Raw genomic sequence first — 18,158 nt, forward strand, 5'->3', positions numbered from 1 at the left:
GATACACTTACTTTTCTGCTGTGTTTATTTATGCTACCGCTAACAGAAGTGTTAAGCAGCGCGCCTGTGTGCGTGCGTGTGTGAGTGTCTGAGAGTGCGGTGATTTGCGATGCAGTCTGTGCTGGGGGGGAATCCCAGCCCGGGTTCGAGTGAGAAAGTGAAGAGAGCGGCAGTAGGGGAGCCTGTGATTGATGGGGAGGCTGTGTCAGGCGCAGGGTCAGGGGACCGGGAGCGCGTCCGCTCCCCTCTGAGGGCGCGCTGAAACACCGGTCTCGGGTTACAGGCCAGCGCCCCGGCCCGTTATTGTTCCAGGTTACATGGGCCTGACCCTCCGCGACCCCGGGGTGGGGTCCTGATGGGTGTTTCATCAGCACAGATAATGCAGGGACATTACACACGTGTAGTGCGAAGGCGGAGGCCCCCTCTGTCAGATGCATATCGTTAATAAATCAATGCTTTCAACGCAGGTGTGAGTGATTATTTTCACATCTATTTGAATTCCCTGCATAGATGTTCAACCATATGCTTTTTTATCAAGTAGTTATGGTAAACAAGGAAGAAAATGTGAGGGTGATAGTTTCTCTGTCCTACTATACAGTGTGGACAATGTGAGGCCATTAGTGTGTGGGTTCCTCTACACTATGTGGTGAATATGAGGCGGATGGTTTCTCTGCTCCTCTGTACTGGGTGGTAGTTTCTCTGTCCCTCTGTGCTGTGTAGTGAATATGAGGGTGGTGGTTTCTCTGTCCCTCTGTGCTGTGTAGTGAATGTGAGGGTGGTGGTTTCTCTCTCCCTCTGTGCTGTGTAGTGAATATGAGGGTGGTGGTTTCTCTGTCCCTCTGTGCTGTGTAGTGAATATGAGGGTGGTGGTTTCTCTGTCCCTCTGTGCTGTGTAGTGAATGTGAGGGTGATAGTTTCTCTGTCCCTCTGTGCTGTGTAGTGAATGTGAGGGTGGTAGTTTCTCTGTCCCTCTGTGCTGTGTAGTGAATATGAGGGTGGTGGTTTCTCTGTCCCTCTGTGCTGTGTAGTGAATATGAGGGTGGTGGTTTCTCTGTCCCTCTGTGCTGTGTAGTGAATGTGAAGGTGGTAGTTTCTCTGTCCCTCTGTGCTGTGTAGTGAATATGAGGGTGGTGGTTTCTCTGTCCCTCTGTGCTGTGTAGTGAATATGAGGGTGGTGGTTTCTCTGTCCCTCTGTGCTGTGTAGTGAATGTGAAGGTGGTAGTTTCTCTGTCCCTCTGTGCTGTGTAGTGAATATGAGGGTGGTGGTTTCTCTGTCCCTCTGTGCTGTGTCGTGAATGTGAGGGTGATGGTTTCTCTGTCCCTCTAACAGGCTGCTGAGCCTCACCATGAAGGATCACCTGGTGAGGGTTGCCAACGAGGCTGAGTTCATCCTGAGCCGACAGCGCGCTGAGGACATCCACAAGCACTCAGAGTTCGAGGTGAGTGCCGTGCCCACAGTCCCACACTCCCTGCCACCCCTGCTGACCTCCTGTCTGTGGGACATACGAGGATGCTCCTAATTTATTGTCCCCCCTTGCATTTCCCAGCTTTCAGGCAGAAGTGTCATGCTGGACTCAGGCTCTGCCTATTCTGAAATGTGTCTCGCGAGGGGGGTCTGTGAGAGACCTGCGTTTTGCTGTGCAGCGACGTGTAATGAATTACTTCTATCTCCAGGCATACTGTACGCAAACGGCCCAGGTGCAGCACACTCAACAAGAGAAGTTATTTATGAATGTGACCTCCATCCCTAGCGTGACTCCCGTGATGTCCGGGCCGCTGTTGTCAGTGCTTTCTGGCAGCCGTTTTCAGGCGCAGCCGTTTTCGGGCGCAGCCCTGCGGTAAAGTGTTTTCTTTTAAACATGATGAATAATAATGTTCCTTACCGAAGCTCTGTAGATTGCACTTGGCACGAATCTTACCAAAACACACCGGCCTCTAACATGTTAATTTATCCTGGAGTCATTCGGCCGGGCTCCAGGACGCCCCCCCCCCCCCCCTGCTCCCCGCCACCGCTAGGCAAACACAGTCCTGCCATTCACGGGAGCGGCGGGCCTGGCGTGGGGGCGAGCTCAGGCCCTCTCCTCCTCCGATTTGACTGAATCATTTCCTGTCCTGCAGAGGCCTGCTGATTGCGCTCCCGCAGGGCATGTATTTCCCGCTGACAGGAATATGGCCGTGGCGCCCGGGCATCCGCGCGGAGAGTGCCTCGGTCCCCCGCTGGGCCCGGCCAGCACTAAAGCTGCCGACGGCGGCGTGGGGCGCGGGGCGCGGGGCGAGGGCCAGGGGTTGAAGGGCCCTCTGTTTAAAAACCCCACAGTCTCACGCTGTAAAACCAAGCGTTTCACAAAGGGTCACGGCTGGGTCTCGCTTTACCGCAAATAGCAGAGAGCTGAACACGGGCACTGTTCAGCAGCTGCGACTGCTTGGCTGGCCTTTTCTCCCCCTAGTGGAGAGATGTTGGTAATGCGTGAGCCACTTGCTCTCTGAGTAAATGAAGACCACTGCACCACTGTTTCTAGGACTGTTTCATTCAAGCATGGCCTAAAAACCGCTATCCTGTGTCAGGGAAGGAAGTGACCTTTGTGTGCGCTAATCCAAGCACACAGTCACAGCACAACTGCTGGTTCCTTTGACCCATATTTTGAAGTATCCCCAGCCTAACCTATCAACAAAGGGAAGGCAGCTTGTCTGGGTGGGGTTTTGACCGGGCCATATCATCTGTAGCGGTATCAGAGCCAGGATGAGGGATGTGTATTGATAAGTGACGTGATAGGGCAGTGACCACCTCTTCTTCTGTGTGAGGTGTGTGTCATACGCGCGATGAGGCTGGTCCTGGCGTCACTGAACAAGCACATTCACATGTGCAGCCAGAGGCTGGTTGTGTCAAGCTGATTGCAGCATCATGTTTGGATTGTGAAATTTTAAGCTCATCCATATTCTTCCAGCAGAATGGATAGGTGGACTTGGTGCTCCAAGAAATGCTTCAGCTGTTACACCCAACCCAAAATTTTTACCATGTTCCCATGTAGCCTTATTACCACCTGCGCTTTTCAATTTCCAAAAACATCTGCCCAAATACAATGCACATACCTCTCCCCCTGTGTAGGCAAAGGAAAGGAGTAATGAATGTCCTGCTTTAGAATAATATGGTAATAAGACAGCATGCAGGTAGAATAATGGATGTCCTCGCAAAACGTCTGCACAGACACGGTAATAAAATAGTCTTTGAATAGTAAACTGTGGTATAAAAATGAGATGAAATGGCTCAAAGGCAGCCAAGGGCAAGGTTTTCCTTCACAGTGTTATTCAACCCCACTTCCCACTCACCCGGTGCTGTCTGAGGGAGAGAGAGACTAGCCCCCCTTGGTCAGGCCGTGACACATGGAATTTCTGGACCCATTTTTACACAGTTGTAGCGGCCTTGTCAGGTGCAATTACAGCGGTTTTGTCTCTAAACTCCTAAACGTCATGGTCAGTGGTTTACTATGCAGTGTGCATGCTTACGTGTTGCCTGGTTAACGGGGGGGGGGTGGAATTTAAACAAGCGGTCAGTGTTGGCATGTCTGCAGCATTCCTCCTCCGGGTTTGACGTCTTTCGAAGTCCTCCAAAAAAAAAAAAGGGACCCTGTCTGCAGATTAAACCGTTTTAGCACCAAAAAGGTGCATTCACAAGTTATTGCAATTAAAACAAAACAAGCAAATTGCGTTTTCATCGGCCCACATCGATCATCCTGTCACAGAGCTGGTGTTTCCATCCTTGATTTTGAGAGGAGTTGACCGTTCTTTCCGAAAACGTAAATGTTTAGCCCGTGTACACGAATGCTTTCCTAACCAGCCACAGAGTGCTTCCCCCATTCAGACTCTCTGCTTTTCTTTTCTGCTGTGTTTTTTTTTTTTTTAACCCTGTCTCTCTTTAAACGCCCGTCCTGACTGCAGATTGCCGGGCTTTAATCAGATACCCGCACGGCCACGCAAACTATGTTTTACAATTGAATTCCCCTCTTAAATGAGGGCACTCCGGAGTGACCCCTGAGAGGAGTGAGCCCCAGATAAGTGCAACACTGATATTGCCGTATTGATTTTCCTCCATTCCGGCTCTCCTCTCCTCTTTTGAGCCGCCGGTTTCATCCTCCGGTGCCACAATAAAAATAACCGCCAAATGAAACATGCCCCAGGGGTAAAACTGTTTTGCCACCTTCAATTTTTTTAAAATCCATGTTTATAGCATTTATGTCCTTTTGGTTTTGGAGGATAAAAAGAAAATGTGTTTATGTTACAATCAGGGAATGAGTGTGGAAGAATTTAGTCTTTATTGCTGCATGGGATCTGTAGTGCTGTTCTTTGGAGATGCTATATGCATTAACCTGGCCAATGTTGTTCATTCTTCCTATTGATGTGTTTAATTATATGCAATTATTTACAATTATATCGATAAATATACCATGAATTATAGCTATATAGTATGGTTATATTGAAGTTTTAATGCATTGATCTCTTATTGATGGATGCCAGAACTTACAAAGGTACCTTACAGAAAACGGATACATTTGTGTGTTTACAGAAACAACGAATATGGTACCTACTGAGGGGAACAGTTTGTTCTCCCTGTTTGAACTCTCTTCAGACACTCCTCAAACTGAGCGTGGAGTTAGTAATCAATGGAAAATGTCACTGATAAATGCAGCCTAGAGGACTGTATTTACAGTGTTAATGGTGATTAACGGTGGCGCCGTGTTACTGTGCTGATGATTTGTAGACACTAGTGCCAGAACAGCCTGAGCAGTTGGACTTACTGCTCTTACGTTTGAGCTGGACTGCATGTCACTGAACGCCACGTTCACTGTGGTGTAGCATCGGGGTTAAGGAGTAGGACTCATATCCGAAGGGTTGCTGGTTCGATTCCCCGCTGGGGCGCTACTGCTGCACCCTTGGGCAAGATACTCAATCCACAATTGCCTCAGTAAATATCCAGCTGTATAAATAGATAATATTGTTAAAAAACTGTAACTGACGAAAGTCTCTACGGATAAGAGCGTCTGCTGAATGACAGTAATGTAATGTAATGTTTTATGTAAAGGAAAGTGCATCCCAGCGTATGAACAGTAGACAGGAGCTGTAGAGAGCAGTGGCTGCTAATGATCCTATGAGCCACTTGCCATCATTTGCAACCTCAGAAACCAGCGATCAGTGAGAGGTGGTGTTGCCGGGCCTGTCCGCAGGCCGCGGGGAGAGGCAGCGGACGCTGTGCGGTCGCCCCGCAGGGGGATCAGATAGGTTCCCTCCTAAACGCGAGCCCGGGGAGTGGAATTGAAGTGCAGCCCTAAGGAGGCTCTCAGCGAAACACGAGACACCTGGAAGTGAATTATTAAATAGATAAAAATAAATTTATGTGTGCTCCCTGTCAGAGTTCATATCCACAAGAAACCTTGATAGAGGGGCGGCGTGATTTAAACCGGTTTGCTTTGGAGATGGCGAGCGTATGCTGGCCAGACAGAAATTGAGTTATCTCCGCTCCCGAGAGTAAGTTATTACAGCGTGGGCCGACAGAGATGGAGATAACAGGGCGAAATTCAATTACCTTTTAGTGTTTTCTTTCTAATAGGATTGGTAATGTGGAAAAGATCTGGAGATGATGCTCCTCTATAGAGCGGCGTGATCCGCTTTGATACCTGCGTGTGAGGAGGAAACAAGGGGGGAGATCGAACTCCTGCTTTATGGGCCTTTATTAGGGGTGAAATGTGTGGGGTTCTAGGCCACAAGGGCAGATCAGCAGGGCCTGATAGCAAAGAATCAGGTAGACGGAAGTCTTTTTTTTTCCCCCTTTTTGTTCAGACTGCTTGATTTGGTTATAACATGCTTTAATTAAATGCGCTCAGACTGATGGAGAGCGCGCACGAGAGCAGGTAGTTAGCCCTGTAATTAACCCTCTGTGTCGTTGGTCACCCCTGTCTTGTGCTCTGATATGTGCAGTGATATGCACACGCCTTGCCGTTGTGGAGTACGTGCCTGACACGATGCTAAAGCATCCCATTCAGGCAGCCATATTGCAGTGAGTAACATCGACTGTGTGTGTCCAGCCGGAACAACACCAGTGTGGCACTTCATCCAGGACAAGGACTGATTATATTCTTAAGTTTGTAAATGTGACACAAATACCTCATTTCTGAGAGAAAGCAATGCTGTATAATTTCTGTAAATCCTGAAAATCCTGTCCTGCGTGGGGTATTTTGCTAAGCTTCTGTACTGGCTGGCAGTGTAGCATAGTGGTAACTATGTGGCAGGGCTTGTAACCCAAAGACTACTGGGTCAGTTCCCTGTTAGGGCGCTACTGCGGTATCTTTGGGGAAGGTACTTAACCCAGAATTGCCTCAGTAAATATCTAGCTGTATAAATGGGTAACATAAAAACTGTAACCTAAGTAAGTCACCCTGGATAAGAGTGTCTGCTAAATGACAATAATGTAAAGTTGGAGGAAGGATAAAATTTGTTTAAAAAAAGGGTGCCGTCATGCTGCTTGGCATCTGGGATTTGGTGCTGGATCCCGGCCTGTGTTCTGCAGAAGGTTATGGGCGTGACCCCTATGTTTAGGCTGTGACCCCAATGTTACGGGTCTGACTCCCGTGGTGTGTGAGTGACCTTGAGCACAGACGTGTTGCAGTGAACCCCCCCCCCACCCCCTCCGCCACACTGAGGACGCGCATGTCCTCTCAACCCCCCCCTTCAGTCCCCTGTCCCTGGTTACAGCGGGTCGCTGTGTGACAGACAGCTCCCGTCAAACAGCGCTGCCATCCGGAAACAGCAGCCCCCGCAGCCCCACTCTGACTGATAGTCATCACCCGGCTAATTTTCATAGGGCTGTTACAGGCGTGATTTATAGACAGAGAAGCACGTCTCCGCGCGTGCCGAGAGATCAGCCGTCTCTCTCTCTCTCCGAGGTGAGCTTCTGCGAGCAGCCGGCGCTGTTACATGGCCATAATTCATTTGACATGTGCGCGGCAGCCATACTTCATAATTCATAACGTCGGAGCATCAGGTGCGGGAGATGGCCGAGCTCCGTGTCAAACCCTGGCGTGTCGGAACGTGGCCCAGCTTGTCGGCGTGGCGCTGTAACAAGCTGTGCGGATGTTCCACCTCCACAGTGGGCCCGTGGCTGGGCTTAGCGGACCTGTGTGGGCCCGTGGCTGGGCCTAGCGGACCTGTGTGGGCCCGTGGCTGGGCTTAGCGGACCTGTGTGGGCCCGTGGCTGGGCCTAGCGGACCTGTGTGGGCCCGTGGCTGGGCCTAGCGGACCTGTGTGGGCCCGTGGCTGGGCCTAGCGGACCTGTGTGGGCCCGTGGCTGGGCTTAGCGGACCTGTGTGGGCCCGTGGCTGGGCCTAGCGGACCTGTGTGGGCCCGTGGCTGGGCTTAGCGGACCTGTGTGGGCCCGTGGCTGGGCCTAGCGGACCTGTGTGGGCCCGTGGCTGGGCCTAGCGGACCTGTGTGGGCCCGTGGCTGGGCTTAGCGGACCTGTGTGGGCCCGTGGCTGGGCTTAGCGGACCTGTGTGGGCCCGGGAATCGACGCTTAACAAGACTTTAATTGACCTGTGGCTGTGGGCGGCTTGAAGTGGTCTGAACATACAGTATTGCATTATTAATGGAGTCGTTGCAATGGATCAGGCAGGACCAGGGGCATTGGGAATATGCTTATTGAATTTTGCCTTTGTGTTTGCCTTTGAGTTTGGTTAGCTTAACCTGAATGGATATTCTATTGTGCTGGAAGTCTCTCTGGATAAGAGTGTCTGCTAAATGCGTGTATTGCAGTGCAATGTAATGTTAGGTTCAGTTGTAGACTATCACACGCCATCAGTGTAAGTGCAGTCTGAAATATGTCTATTTCACGCTATAGGGCTGGAGCAGTGGTGCTTCGGTGGGTTTGTCGCAATGAATTTCTGAAGGAGGGAGACAGTGCTGCAGGGCAAGAAGCAGACTTTAGTAGGTGGGATATGGCGTCGTAGAGCCAGAGGTACACGGTTACTGTGTGTCTGTAGTAGTGATATGGAGTGGTAGCGTTGGAAGCACACAGCACACTGCTGTAGCCCAGTTCCTGCTCTCACGGAGACTCTTCCCTGTGTGTAATTAAGTCCCCAGGTGATGCTTCCTCACGACACGTCGTTATTCCTGCGGCTGTGGCTCTGGGGACTGAATAGCAGATATACGGTTATTCCCCCCCCCCACCCCCCACCACCCCCCCCTTCCCCCTCCTCTTTCAAAGTGTCCACGCCGCGATACGGGAGCTGTCCTACGTGTTAAAACACACCGAGGGGAAACTGGGAATACCTCCGGCCTTTGAGTCAGAACATCAGCTCAACACACTGAAACCTGTGTGGATGTGTTTGCTTTCACACCGTTGTGATTTTCTCACAAATAAATACAGCGCTGAGATATTCCGTTGTTGGGGATTTCAAAGAGGCCAGTCTCTAAAAGCGGTGAATACTTTATCCTGAGCGCAGAGTTCTCCCGTGCAAGTGTGCAACCTGTACGCTCCCTTCGTCCTGACGCGATTGGGTGTTTGCGGAGAGCAGCTGTCGCCGGGTGGTGAATTTCACACCTGATAGCACAGACAGCGCGACAGCACAGAGGACACAGCCTGTGTTTGTGTGCGTGTGTGTGTGTGTGTGTGTGTGTGTTTGTGTGCGTGTGTGTGTGTGTGTGTGTGTGTGTGTGTGTGCGTGTGTTTGTGTGTGTGTTTGTGTGTGTGTGTGTGCGTGTGTGTGTGCGTGTGTGTGTGCGTGTGTGTGTGTGTGTGTGTGTGTGTGTGTGTGCGCGTGCATGCATGCGTGCGTGTGTGTGTGTGCGCGGGTGTTTGTGTGAGTGTGTGTGTGTGTGTGTGTGCGCGCGTGTGTGTGCGCGCGTGTGTGTGTGTGCAGTGCAGTCTGCCTCTCGCCCCCTTTCGCCCCGCGCTCCTTGTCCGTGTAACACAGGAGCAGCCTCTGCTCTGCATTCAGAAAAGGGAGCAAAGCGGTCACTTTCCAGAGGACAAATATTTTTCATCCGGTGCATGTGTCGCGCCGCGCTTTATTATTTCTCAAGCGAACAACGACAGGCTCATACATACGATTTCTCAACCCGCGTGACCTTGAACTCATTGCGAGTCGGGAGTTGCGCTGTGCACGCGGGCTAATGGGACAGACTAATGCGTTCCGGGGAGGGAAAGCGGCTCTGCCGGGATGAAGAAGCGGCTGTCTGGCTGCCGGGGACCAGTCCATTAAAACAAGAGGAAGTAGCCCAGATGCTTTGATAAGTGTCGCGCTCGCTCGGCGGAGGGGGACGCCGCTCGGCGGGGATGAGATTCGTTTCCGCGGCGTGGAAAATCAATACGCCGAGGCGGCCCGGTGACAGGGGCATCATTTCAGAGCCGGAGTGACTGTCAGGCGGTGTCAGCCTGTGACTTTTGTTCGCCATTGTACTTTTAAGCCTTCATTTTTCTTTGTCGCCGCAGCGCCGTTCCTGGAGAGCCCCCTTTTTTTTGTGCAAAGTCCCCCGGTGGCGTTTTTCGCGTTTCCGATTTTAAACCGGAGGGCAGAGATCAAGCGTGAGAGGGCCGTGTGGAACGGGGTAGCTGCGGCAGCCGTGTTGTTTGTGCCCCCTCCCCCCCTCCCCCCGCCGACCCAAACAAAAGCACCTGAATTTGCATCTGTCCAAAAGCGACAAGGACACTCCTTTCCGCCGGGCAGTATTTCCTCGTGTAAATGAAACCCAGGGGGACTGCAGGTGTCTGAGGAAGTGAGAAATTGGGAGAGGGGTGGAAGGCAGTAGCTAGCGTGCGGCGTGCCACGGTGTCAGGAAGGGTGCAAATGAAGAGCTTTAATAAGATCCCCATTGTCTCGGTGCTCTGCGTAGCCCGGAGTCCCTTTTGGCTGCATGAAATGCCGGAGCGTCTGCCCCCCCCCCCCCCTCAGAGCGCAGAGACGCTGCAGTGTGTGTGTACACTGTGCTGGGTCATTGTCACGAACAGGTAAACACAGACATGAGGCGCATTAAGGAGGCCCTGCCCCTCTCACACACTAATTGCACAGCTTATCCTCCTGAACTCAGCAGTGATTCGCACAGTGGTCCTCTGACAACTCTCCTGGCTGTAGAATATGTTTACACCTGACTCTGCTGTGACGGCATACTTGGCTCTGTGGATCAAAGTTTCAACAGTACCAAGCATTTCTATTTTCAGTTCAATGTTAGTAGTTTAATGTGTACAGGAGGCAGACACATTCCAACACATATAGGTCCTCTCACATTAATGTGTGATGTTGTTTGTTAACGTGGGAGCAGCTTTCTCAGACAGGCTTGGACTTTGAGATTAAGCCTGCTGCTGCTGACTCCATTTTTCCTCACAGAAATGTTTAGTGCCTCTTGATGAATTATTTGAGGCATTACTTTATAAAATTTATTTCTGTTTCTGAGGCTGACTATAATAGCCTGCCGTTTCCAATACATCTTTTCCATGGAAGTTAGCACAATGCTGTCTAACCTCATCAGCCGTAACACGCAAGGAAAGATGTTACAGATAATTATACTGTCTTAAAACATTGGTCCTCAAGGACTGCAGTTGGCTTCTCGTATTGGTTGAGGGCATCCAAGTTCATGCTTATTTTTGGCTTGACTATGTTTTCAGATTTGTGAAAGGTTTTTGCTGAAGACTGATCCCGTGTCATATTTACTCTGTCACAATACAGCCCTCTCTGTTGTAATGGATTCTGAGATCTTGTGACTGTAGAAAGAAGGTTTGCTTTCCTTGGCTCCTTGTGGTGAAAAAGTGGTCAGATGGCGTTTGTGCAGTGTCTGACTCGGGTTTTCACCCTTGGTTCTCTAAGCCAACGAGGAGATGAGATCCTCGCGGAGCACCGGCGTGTTTACTGAAGCCCGGCGTGATCTTCCAAGTCACAGTCATGACATCAGCACGCCGGAGGGGATCTGCGGTGTGGGTGACATTTCTTTTCCACATTTTCGGGGACGTCGTCAGGGAGTGTTAATGAGCGCATTACCGTACGCACGCAGCTGGCTCACTGTTATTTCAGGAGAAGTTCATCGCCACGCTCAGGTCTTGTCCTCAGCGTCGGCTCGTTAACGAACGCTCGTTAGACCGCTCCGGGGTGTAATGGTTGTGACATATTGTCTGGTCCGTTTATGGAATATATTTAACTCTTTATGAATAGTTTCACTGTAACATTACATGAAATACAAATGTGGTGCACAGAAATTAAGCTCCGTGTTCAGGTGCAATTTTTGAAATGCTACATTTAGTAGTCCCGGTTTGTACTAAAAAACATTTAAACCTGCAGTAATGTGTAGAAATTGGGTCTGTTTATGGTGTGGTTCACTGTGGTGAGGTGTTTAGTAAGGGCCATGTGAACAGGCAAACCATTGGAAGCAAATTGCAGACATCCAGTTGCGTTTTACCCTGGTGTGATCCCTCTTTATTTGATTCTGTGCCTTTAGATCCTGTCATAGTCTCGGGCAGTTCCAGATCTCACAGATAGAGATTAATGATCCCCCACATCCACTCAGACCCCCATCAGAGAGCCAATGCAGATGGTTATAGGGGTTAATGTTTAAAGATTCGGCCTGGAGTTTCTCTAAAATATTCTATAAAATATCTCCATTTCATCATGCGTTAAGGTCAAACTTGACTTTAATGTTCCACAAAGAGACATAGATTGATAATTGGGAAAGAATAGCCTTCTAATGTGATTTATACCTATGGATTTTCTGTCAGATATGAGAAGTTGCAGTTCAAATTGGGGAGGAGGATCCATTATAAACCACTTTAGTGTGTTTACTGGTAACATGGTGGGGCAGGTTTCATTTGTACAGCTATGCCTCCGCGCTAAAGCATACTGTATGCCTCCCGCACCGTTGGGTTTACTTTAGTTTGATTCAATTTGGTTTATGCAGTAAGCAGGGTATAGCACAGGGAATTGCATTAGGAGACCTCCAAATGTAGCCCAAGCCCTCATCTCATCATCCTGTTTTCCTGCATGGGAGCAGTACATGCCATTCAGAGATCTTTTCGCAGACCCTTACAGCATTTGCGTTTTACGCGCGCGTTTCTAAGAGAACAATGCGTTGTGTTAGCCTCAGTAAGGGTTCCTCTGTTTGCTTTGTGTTTGCATGTGTCTGGAGCGCTGCCGCATATTCAGTGCCGTGATCTGAGGCGGTCTTGGCGTTTTACGCCTTAAACCGCAAGTAATCGTATAATTCCGTATAATTCTATGGTAATTTGACTGTAATTCTAACAACATGCAATGACGAACCAGCATGTTTTTTTTGCAGTGAGGTCGGGTTATTAGGTGCATTGTTTCAGTGTTTTGGTGAAGTTCAGAAAACATATTTGATTACAGATTCAGACAAAGAAAAATGTCTTTTCCTTTCCTGGCTTTTTTCTCCTTCATTTTCACCTCGGGGTATCAGTAAATATGTGTCCAGTATTATTAATCACTCTGACAAAAGGACAGCAGTGACCCCAGCATTACACCAGCCCCAGCTCTGTCTAGAGTTACCGTGCGGAGCCTCTAGCCCCGTATGTACAGTCACATACAACATATGCCAATGTTTTCATCAGAGAAAAGCATAAGATCCATTTCACATCAGAGATCTGTCGGGTCTGAACAGGTCTGCAGCGAGCCTAATTTCTAACAATGTGTGTGTGTTTCCTGTTTGCTTCAGAAGAATGTTACTCAGAAAGAACCCATTTATTAAAAACCAAAATGTGTGGTAAAATATGGACGTCTACAGGAAATACAAGCAGATATGCCATTGGTTAGACTCTTTCTGGCTAATAATTTGTTTTTTAGAGAAATGCAGAGTTCACAGCATGGTCACAGCTATTGTCGTGCATACCCACCATGTTGTCTTCACATTTTTGGGGTTATGGGATGGTGATTAAAAGAGGCTCGAGGCTGATTTAGTAACTTGAATGTGGTTTCCTGCAGTCCCAATCCGCCGAGTACTCGGCAGAGAAGCGTGAGGAGGAGAAAATGTGTGATCAGCTGATCAGAGCGGCTAAATACCGGGATCACGTGACCGCCACCCAGCTCGTTCAGAAGATCGTCAACATCCTGACGGACAGGCACGGCGCGGGGGTTAGCTCCACTCTCAGGTAAAGTTCCAGCTCAGTCGTGCGTTCTTCTGTTCTGTCCCTCCCATTTCCATGCTGAGGTTACTGGCTCTCCCCTGCTCTCTCCCACCCTCAGGCTACACCCGCCTTCTCCTCTTCTCTTCCACTCTCTCCCATCCTCTGTGTCCTTTCCTGGAATGTTTCCTCTGCTGCTGCCTCCGCACCATGCTCTGAGAATGCCAGCAGAAATCTGCAGGGTTTATAACATGTGGTGGTGGATCAATGACGCGTGCTGTCCGTAGAAGCTGCATGTGTGATTATTTTCCCTGTTGCCATGTGCTGCCTCCAAGTCATCCCTGGAGTGGAGAATCTCTCTGAAAGCTATCATATGTATACAGCACAGCCCGTAACGTTTTACAGCACAACCCATGATATGATGTCATGAATAAGAATCCACTCCTAACAGTCCACTCATGAGCAAAGGAGAGTGTCAGCATATCACAGAGAAGACAACGGGACAAAGGGATCTTACAACTCTGTCGGTCCATTGGAAATGAATGGGAACTTCTGTCTTTGTCTTCCAGGGAAGCTTAGCCATACAAACTGTGCCTTGTTACTTTTGATAAAAAAACAAGCCTCATCTTATTACTGAGACCTCATTTCCATCTGTCTCCATATACAGATGTCCAGATTTAGATGCAGGATGCATGGCCATCGGGGAAAGATGAAAGGTTTTCCATGCTTTCTGAATATTAAACAAAGAAGCCTGGACAATATTTATATATTTATTCACTTATTTGTCTGGGTAAATGAGCAGGTTAAAGGTATAGGGAAAAGTTGCTTAATGATGGCCGTTTGGTGCACATATAATGGATGAGTCAGGGACTGTTTGGAGGCCTTTTCCCCTTGTTAGCCTGAATGAGATCTCTGGAGACTTGTATATACGTGCGTGTGTGTGTGTGTGTGTGTGTACGCACTGCGTGCTTGTGTAGGCCTTTTTCCCTGCTCGCTCTTCATTTGCGGGCATATGCGGCAGCGCATGGACGTGTAATTTGCCGTGGCGCTTGCGCTCTAAAGCTCCAATACCTCCCCATTAATGTCATTTATTTTGTTTTGATATTGATGGCTTTCCTAATGCCGGGCGATCAGCCGGCCGCGGCGCTGGCAGAGAGCCCGGGATCGGCAGCGCTTTTAATAAATCACAATCAGACCTGCGCCATTGCATCAATATTTTTCGTCAATTACCGAGAAGGTCAGGTGCTGCATTCAGCAAGGAGGCCCCAGCATGGGGCGTCAGAGAAACATCTGGCGCTGCAGCATAGCCACAAACAAGGGAGAAGGGCACACACACACACACACTCGCGCGCACACACACACACACACACACACACACACACACACTCGCGCACACACACACACACACACACACACACACACACACACACACTCGCGCACACACACACACACACACACACTCGCGCGCACACACACACACACACACACACACACACACACTCGCGCACACACACACACACACACACACTCGCGCACACACACACAGGCATATATACACTTACACACTGATACTGCCATAGACACATGTACATAGGCATATAGACAAACACATGCTGACATACACACACACGCACAAACAAACCCTCACACACAAACGATAGCATACACACGCACGCTCACACTGATACTGACAAAGACATACACGCACACACAAACTTGGACACAGACACAGACACCTTTTTTCTTCTCTGAGAAAATGAAATCTGCAGCTACAGAGGATATCACGGCCATGACTATGACCTCTCCTAGAGGTGTAAAATTTGCAAGCCTTTGTAGCGTTTCAATAAGATGTATTCCCCAAAGTTTCCATTCAATAAAAGCCGAAAATGAAAATATTATTTTCTCAGGAGCTGATGGGAATAGTTGTTTCCACACAGCGGGTTTCTAATATCTTTTGACATCCCGTGACCTTCTTGAATGCAATTTGTGTCTTAATATCCAGCTTACATTCACTCCGGCCTCAAGAGGGTTGAGGTGTTGGGTGATTTTTTTTTTTCTCCCCTCTCTCCTCCTCCACTGCTTGTGTTGCTGAAGCCGGTGGGGGGGGGGGGGGGGGGTTCCTATCTAGCAAACAAAGGAAATATCCTTCTCACAGAGCTCTGACAACGGCTTGCCCTTTAATGTCATTGCATTTTTTTTTCAATTGCCACGCGGTTGGAGGAACCGTGAGGGACAGACACGGGTACCTGTTCATCCATACATTAGTGTCACCTCGTCTGGAGGCCCAGGTGAAAACGGGAGCCGTCTGAAAAAAAAAAAGGCAAAATGAATAAGCAGGAAGGTGTCCGCAAATGAGGCGACTGGCAGGAGTAATCTCTTTTTTTTTTTTTGTATTTTGAGCCTTTGCAGCGGGCATGGTGTTTATTTGGGTCAGGAGGCAGATCATCTTTCATGTAGATGACACCTGGTAAAGTGGCTGAATGGGGGAAGAGATGAGGAGAGATGATGGAGGATGCCAGCGCTTGAAGTCTCTGCGGACGCTCTCCCCTTTCCTCATATCGTCCTTCATTGCATTCTAATAGGCTGACTAATGTAGCATGGAAATTCGCTCTGCGCTGAGAGAGAGAGAGAGAGAGAGAGAGAGAGAGGGAGCGGGAGAAGGAAGGTGGCTCGTACCTTGTCGCGGGAAGGGAAGACGGGGCGTTGGCCGGCGCGAATATGTGAGCGCTGAATAACCACCTCAAGTTACACACCTGCGAAAGTCCCCCCCGCCCCCCCCCCTTTTTTTCCCATGTACATTGATTTGTCAGAGAACGTTAGCATTGCGGTTTGTGGGGTACGAGGTTGGAGGAGTATGTTTTAAACAGGCTGTCCTCTCCCTCTCTCTCCCTCTCACTCTCTCTTTCACTTGAAGCAGCTCATTTTCGGCAGGCTCGCTGTGTTCTAATGGGTACCCTCAGGCTTGGGGCTTCCCAGCCAGAGGGGCATTCATCTTTCTGCATGTCACTGACTTGCTGGGGAGGGAAAAAAAAAAAAAAATCTTTGTGATGCGCTCTCCAATTTTTCTTCAGTAAATCAAATCTTCCTTCTTTCAGAAAGATGAATGCTTTGAGGTTGTGGTGTTATAAAAAAAAATCAATGCGGGCAAAATTGAAACAGTATGCCTCCGTATTGATCGGCCTTGTGAAATCGAAACTAACAGCTTTGTAACTGTTCCAGTGGACAGTTAGCTGACCTGTAATGGACAAACTATCAATATTAGCATTACTATTTTATCTTGCAGTATGTCATTTCACAGCCAAACGGTCAGGAGGCACAGGGGCTCCAGCTTAATGGGCAGTGGCGAGACAGAGCTGGTATTTTGTGAAGCACCTAGCTACGCTAACATTAACTAAGGCAAACCCTGCCTTGCTTTGTTCAATTCATGGGGGAATAGAATGTATTATTTCTTTTGGTTTAGTGAATTTTGTTTTTGTTGTATGGGGTGGTATGCATGATAATCTTGTGTGTTTTTATCGCGGTGTTATTATAGCTGTTGTTCCTCTCTCCTCCCTGATGGCTCTGAATTAGAGTGCCATGTTGAGACAAAGGAGCCTCACCATTCATCTGCAGCATTTCGCCGCACACACTTTCCTCTTTAATTGGGATCTGTTTTAAAAAGCCTCATCAATAACTGCGCATTTTGAGAGCTGATTTCAGCAATGCATCACTTAATTGCACATATTGTCTATAAAGGCCAGGTTGCGCCGCGGTGTAGAAAAATGACTTTCAGAAAGCTACTTAAATCCATGCTTGCGTAGATATAGGAAAGGTAATTAAGTATTAAAAGTATTAAAAATTGGTGGGAGATATATTTATTAATAAAATCATTATAGAGGAAAATATAGCTGAGATAGTTACAAACCGTTTCCTTTTAAGTTATGGTGAACACTGTGGACCTAATTTATGAGGCTTATATTTAAAGGCAGTGATTATGTTTGCTGGAAACTACATGCCAAAGCAATGATGAATTGTTTTACTACTGATAACAATTACAACATGTGTGTCATCATGTGCGCCCCCTATTGTAAGGCAAACATTATTGCATTGTACCCACTTCCCACTGCATGCGTTTAGGCAACGATGACAGGTTGTTGATGAATTACTGTTACCTTGCCATGGGTAAGCCAATGAAATCCTATCAGCGTATGAAATTCATTGCATTAACATTTATAGGTTTGATTCACATTTTTTCCAGTTTTGCTATTGAGTCCCGCATGTTGCTTTTCAGTATTTTCTGTCAGAATAGCAGTGCTTGCATGTGGATGAGAGAGAAACTACACAGACCAACAGAAGACAAAATACACATGCAACAAACATGTAGGTCAATGCTGGGTTGGTGTTTGCATCTTACAGATTAGGCTGTAACCAGAAACCTCTCAAGGTCTGCTACAATCTGCTGGCAGTCAAAAATTCTATTTGTGGGTTTTCAATACAAACTGAGGTATTTTGGTTTGCATATCAGGGCAGCTTTACTTGAATCACAAAATTGTAGTTGCAGCCCAATGTCATGGATGTGATGCAGGTCTGTGTATTGCACAGCAAGCCCTTTGTTTAGATGTGGCATACAGTAGTGAACCCCAGATGTTTAAACTTTGCTCTGGAATTAAGGCAGGTAGGATCCTGGCCTGCAAAAGGGATTATTGTTGTACAAGAGAAATATTGTTTTTTCTCAGGGGGTTTCCAGGGAAACAGGGCGTAAGACCAAGGGAACAGTGAACATTTGCAGAGTATCAGCAGGTCAGTGTACAGATGAGTAGTTCTTGATTATTGTCTGTATAACATTTATAACCATTTAGAGTGCATGCTTGTCTCATGTTAAATCATGTGGCCTCTATCTTATCTGAGGATCAGTTCCCCATTGCTGGAGTTCTTAGTTGGATAAACACCAGATCCACTTTGAAACGGTTTCCTAATCTAGCTGTAAACTAGTACTGCATGAACGTTCTTCCTGGGAGATCTTTTTTTACATTGGCTTGCCAACATTTGGTTGGAGCTGAACACATTGATAGTT

At 48.3% G+C, this 18,158-nt stretch overlaps 1 protein-coding gene across 1 annotated transcript in view; it reads left to right on the top strand.

Moving 5' to 3' along the window:
- lrba (LPS responsive beige-like anchor protein) overlaps positions 1-18,158 on the top strand; it is a 195,403-nt gene that overhangs the window by 74,771 nt on the left and 102,474 nt on the right. The window contains exons 36-37 of the mRNA XM_036516523.1: positions 1,331-1,439; positions 12,966-13,132. Of these exons, the coding sequence (XP_036372416.1) occupies positions 1,331-1,439; positions 12,966-13,132 (276 nt within the window). The remainder of the gene's footprint in view (positions 1-1,330; positions 1,440-12,965; positions 13,133-18,158) is intronic.

This window comes from Megalops cyprinoides, chromosome 22, assembly GCF_013368585.1.
Source record: "Megalops cyprinoides isolate fMegCyp1 chromosome 22, fMegCyp1.pri, whole genome shotgun sequence".
In the NCBI taxonomy this organism is placed as follows: domain Eukaryota; kingdom Metazoa; phylum Chordata; class Actinopteri; order Elopiformes; family Megalopidae; genus Megalops; species Megalops cyprinoides.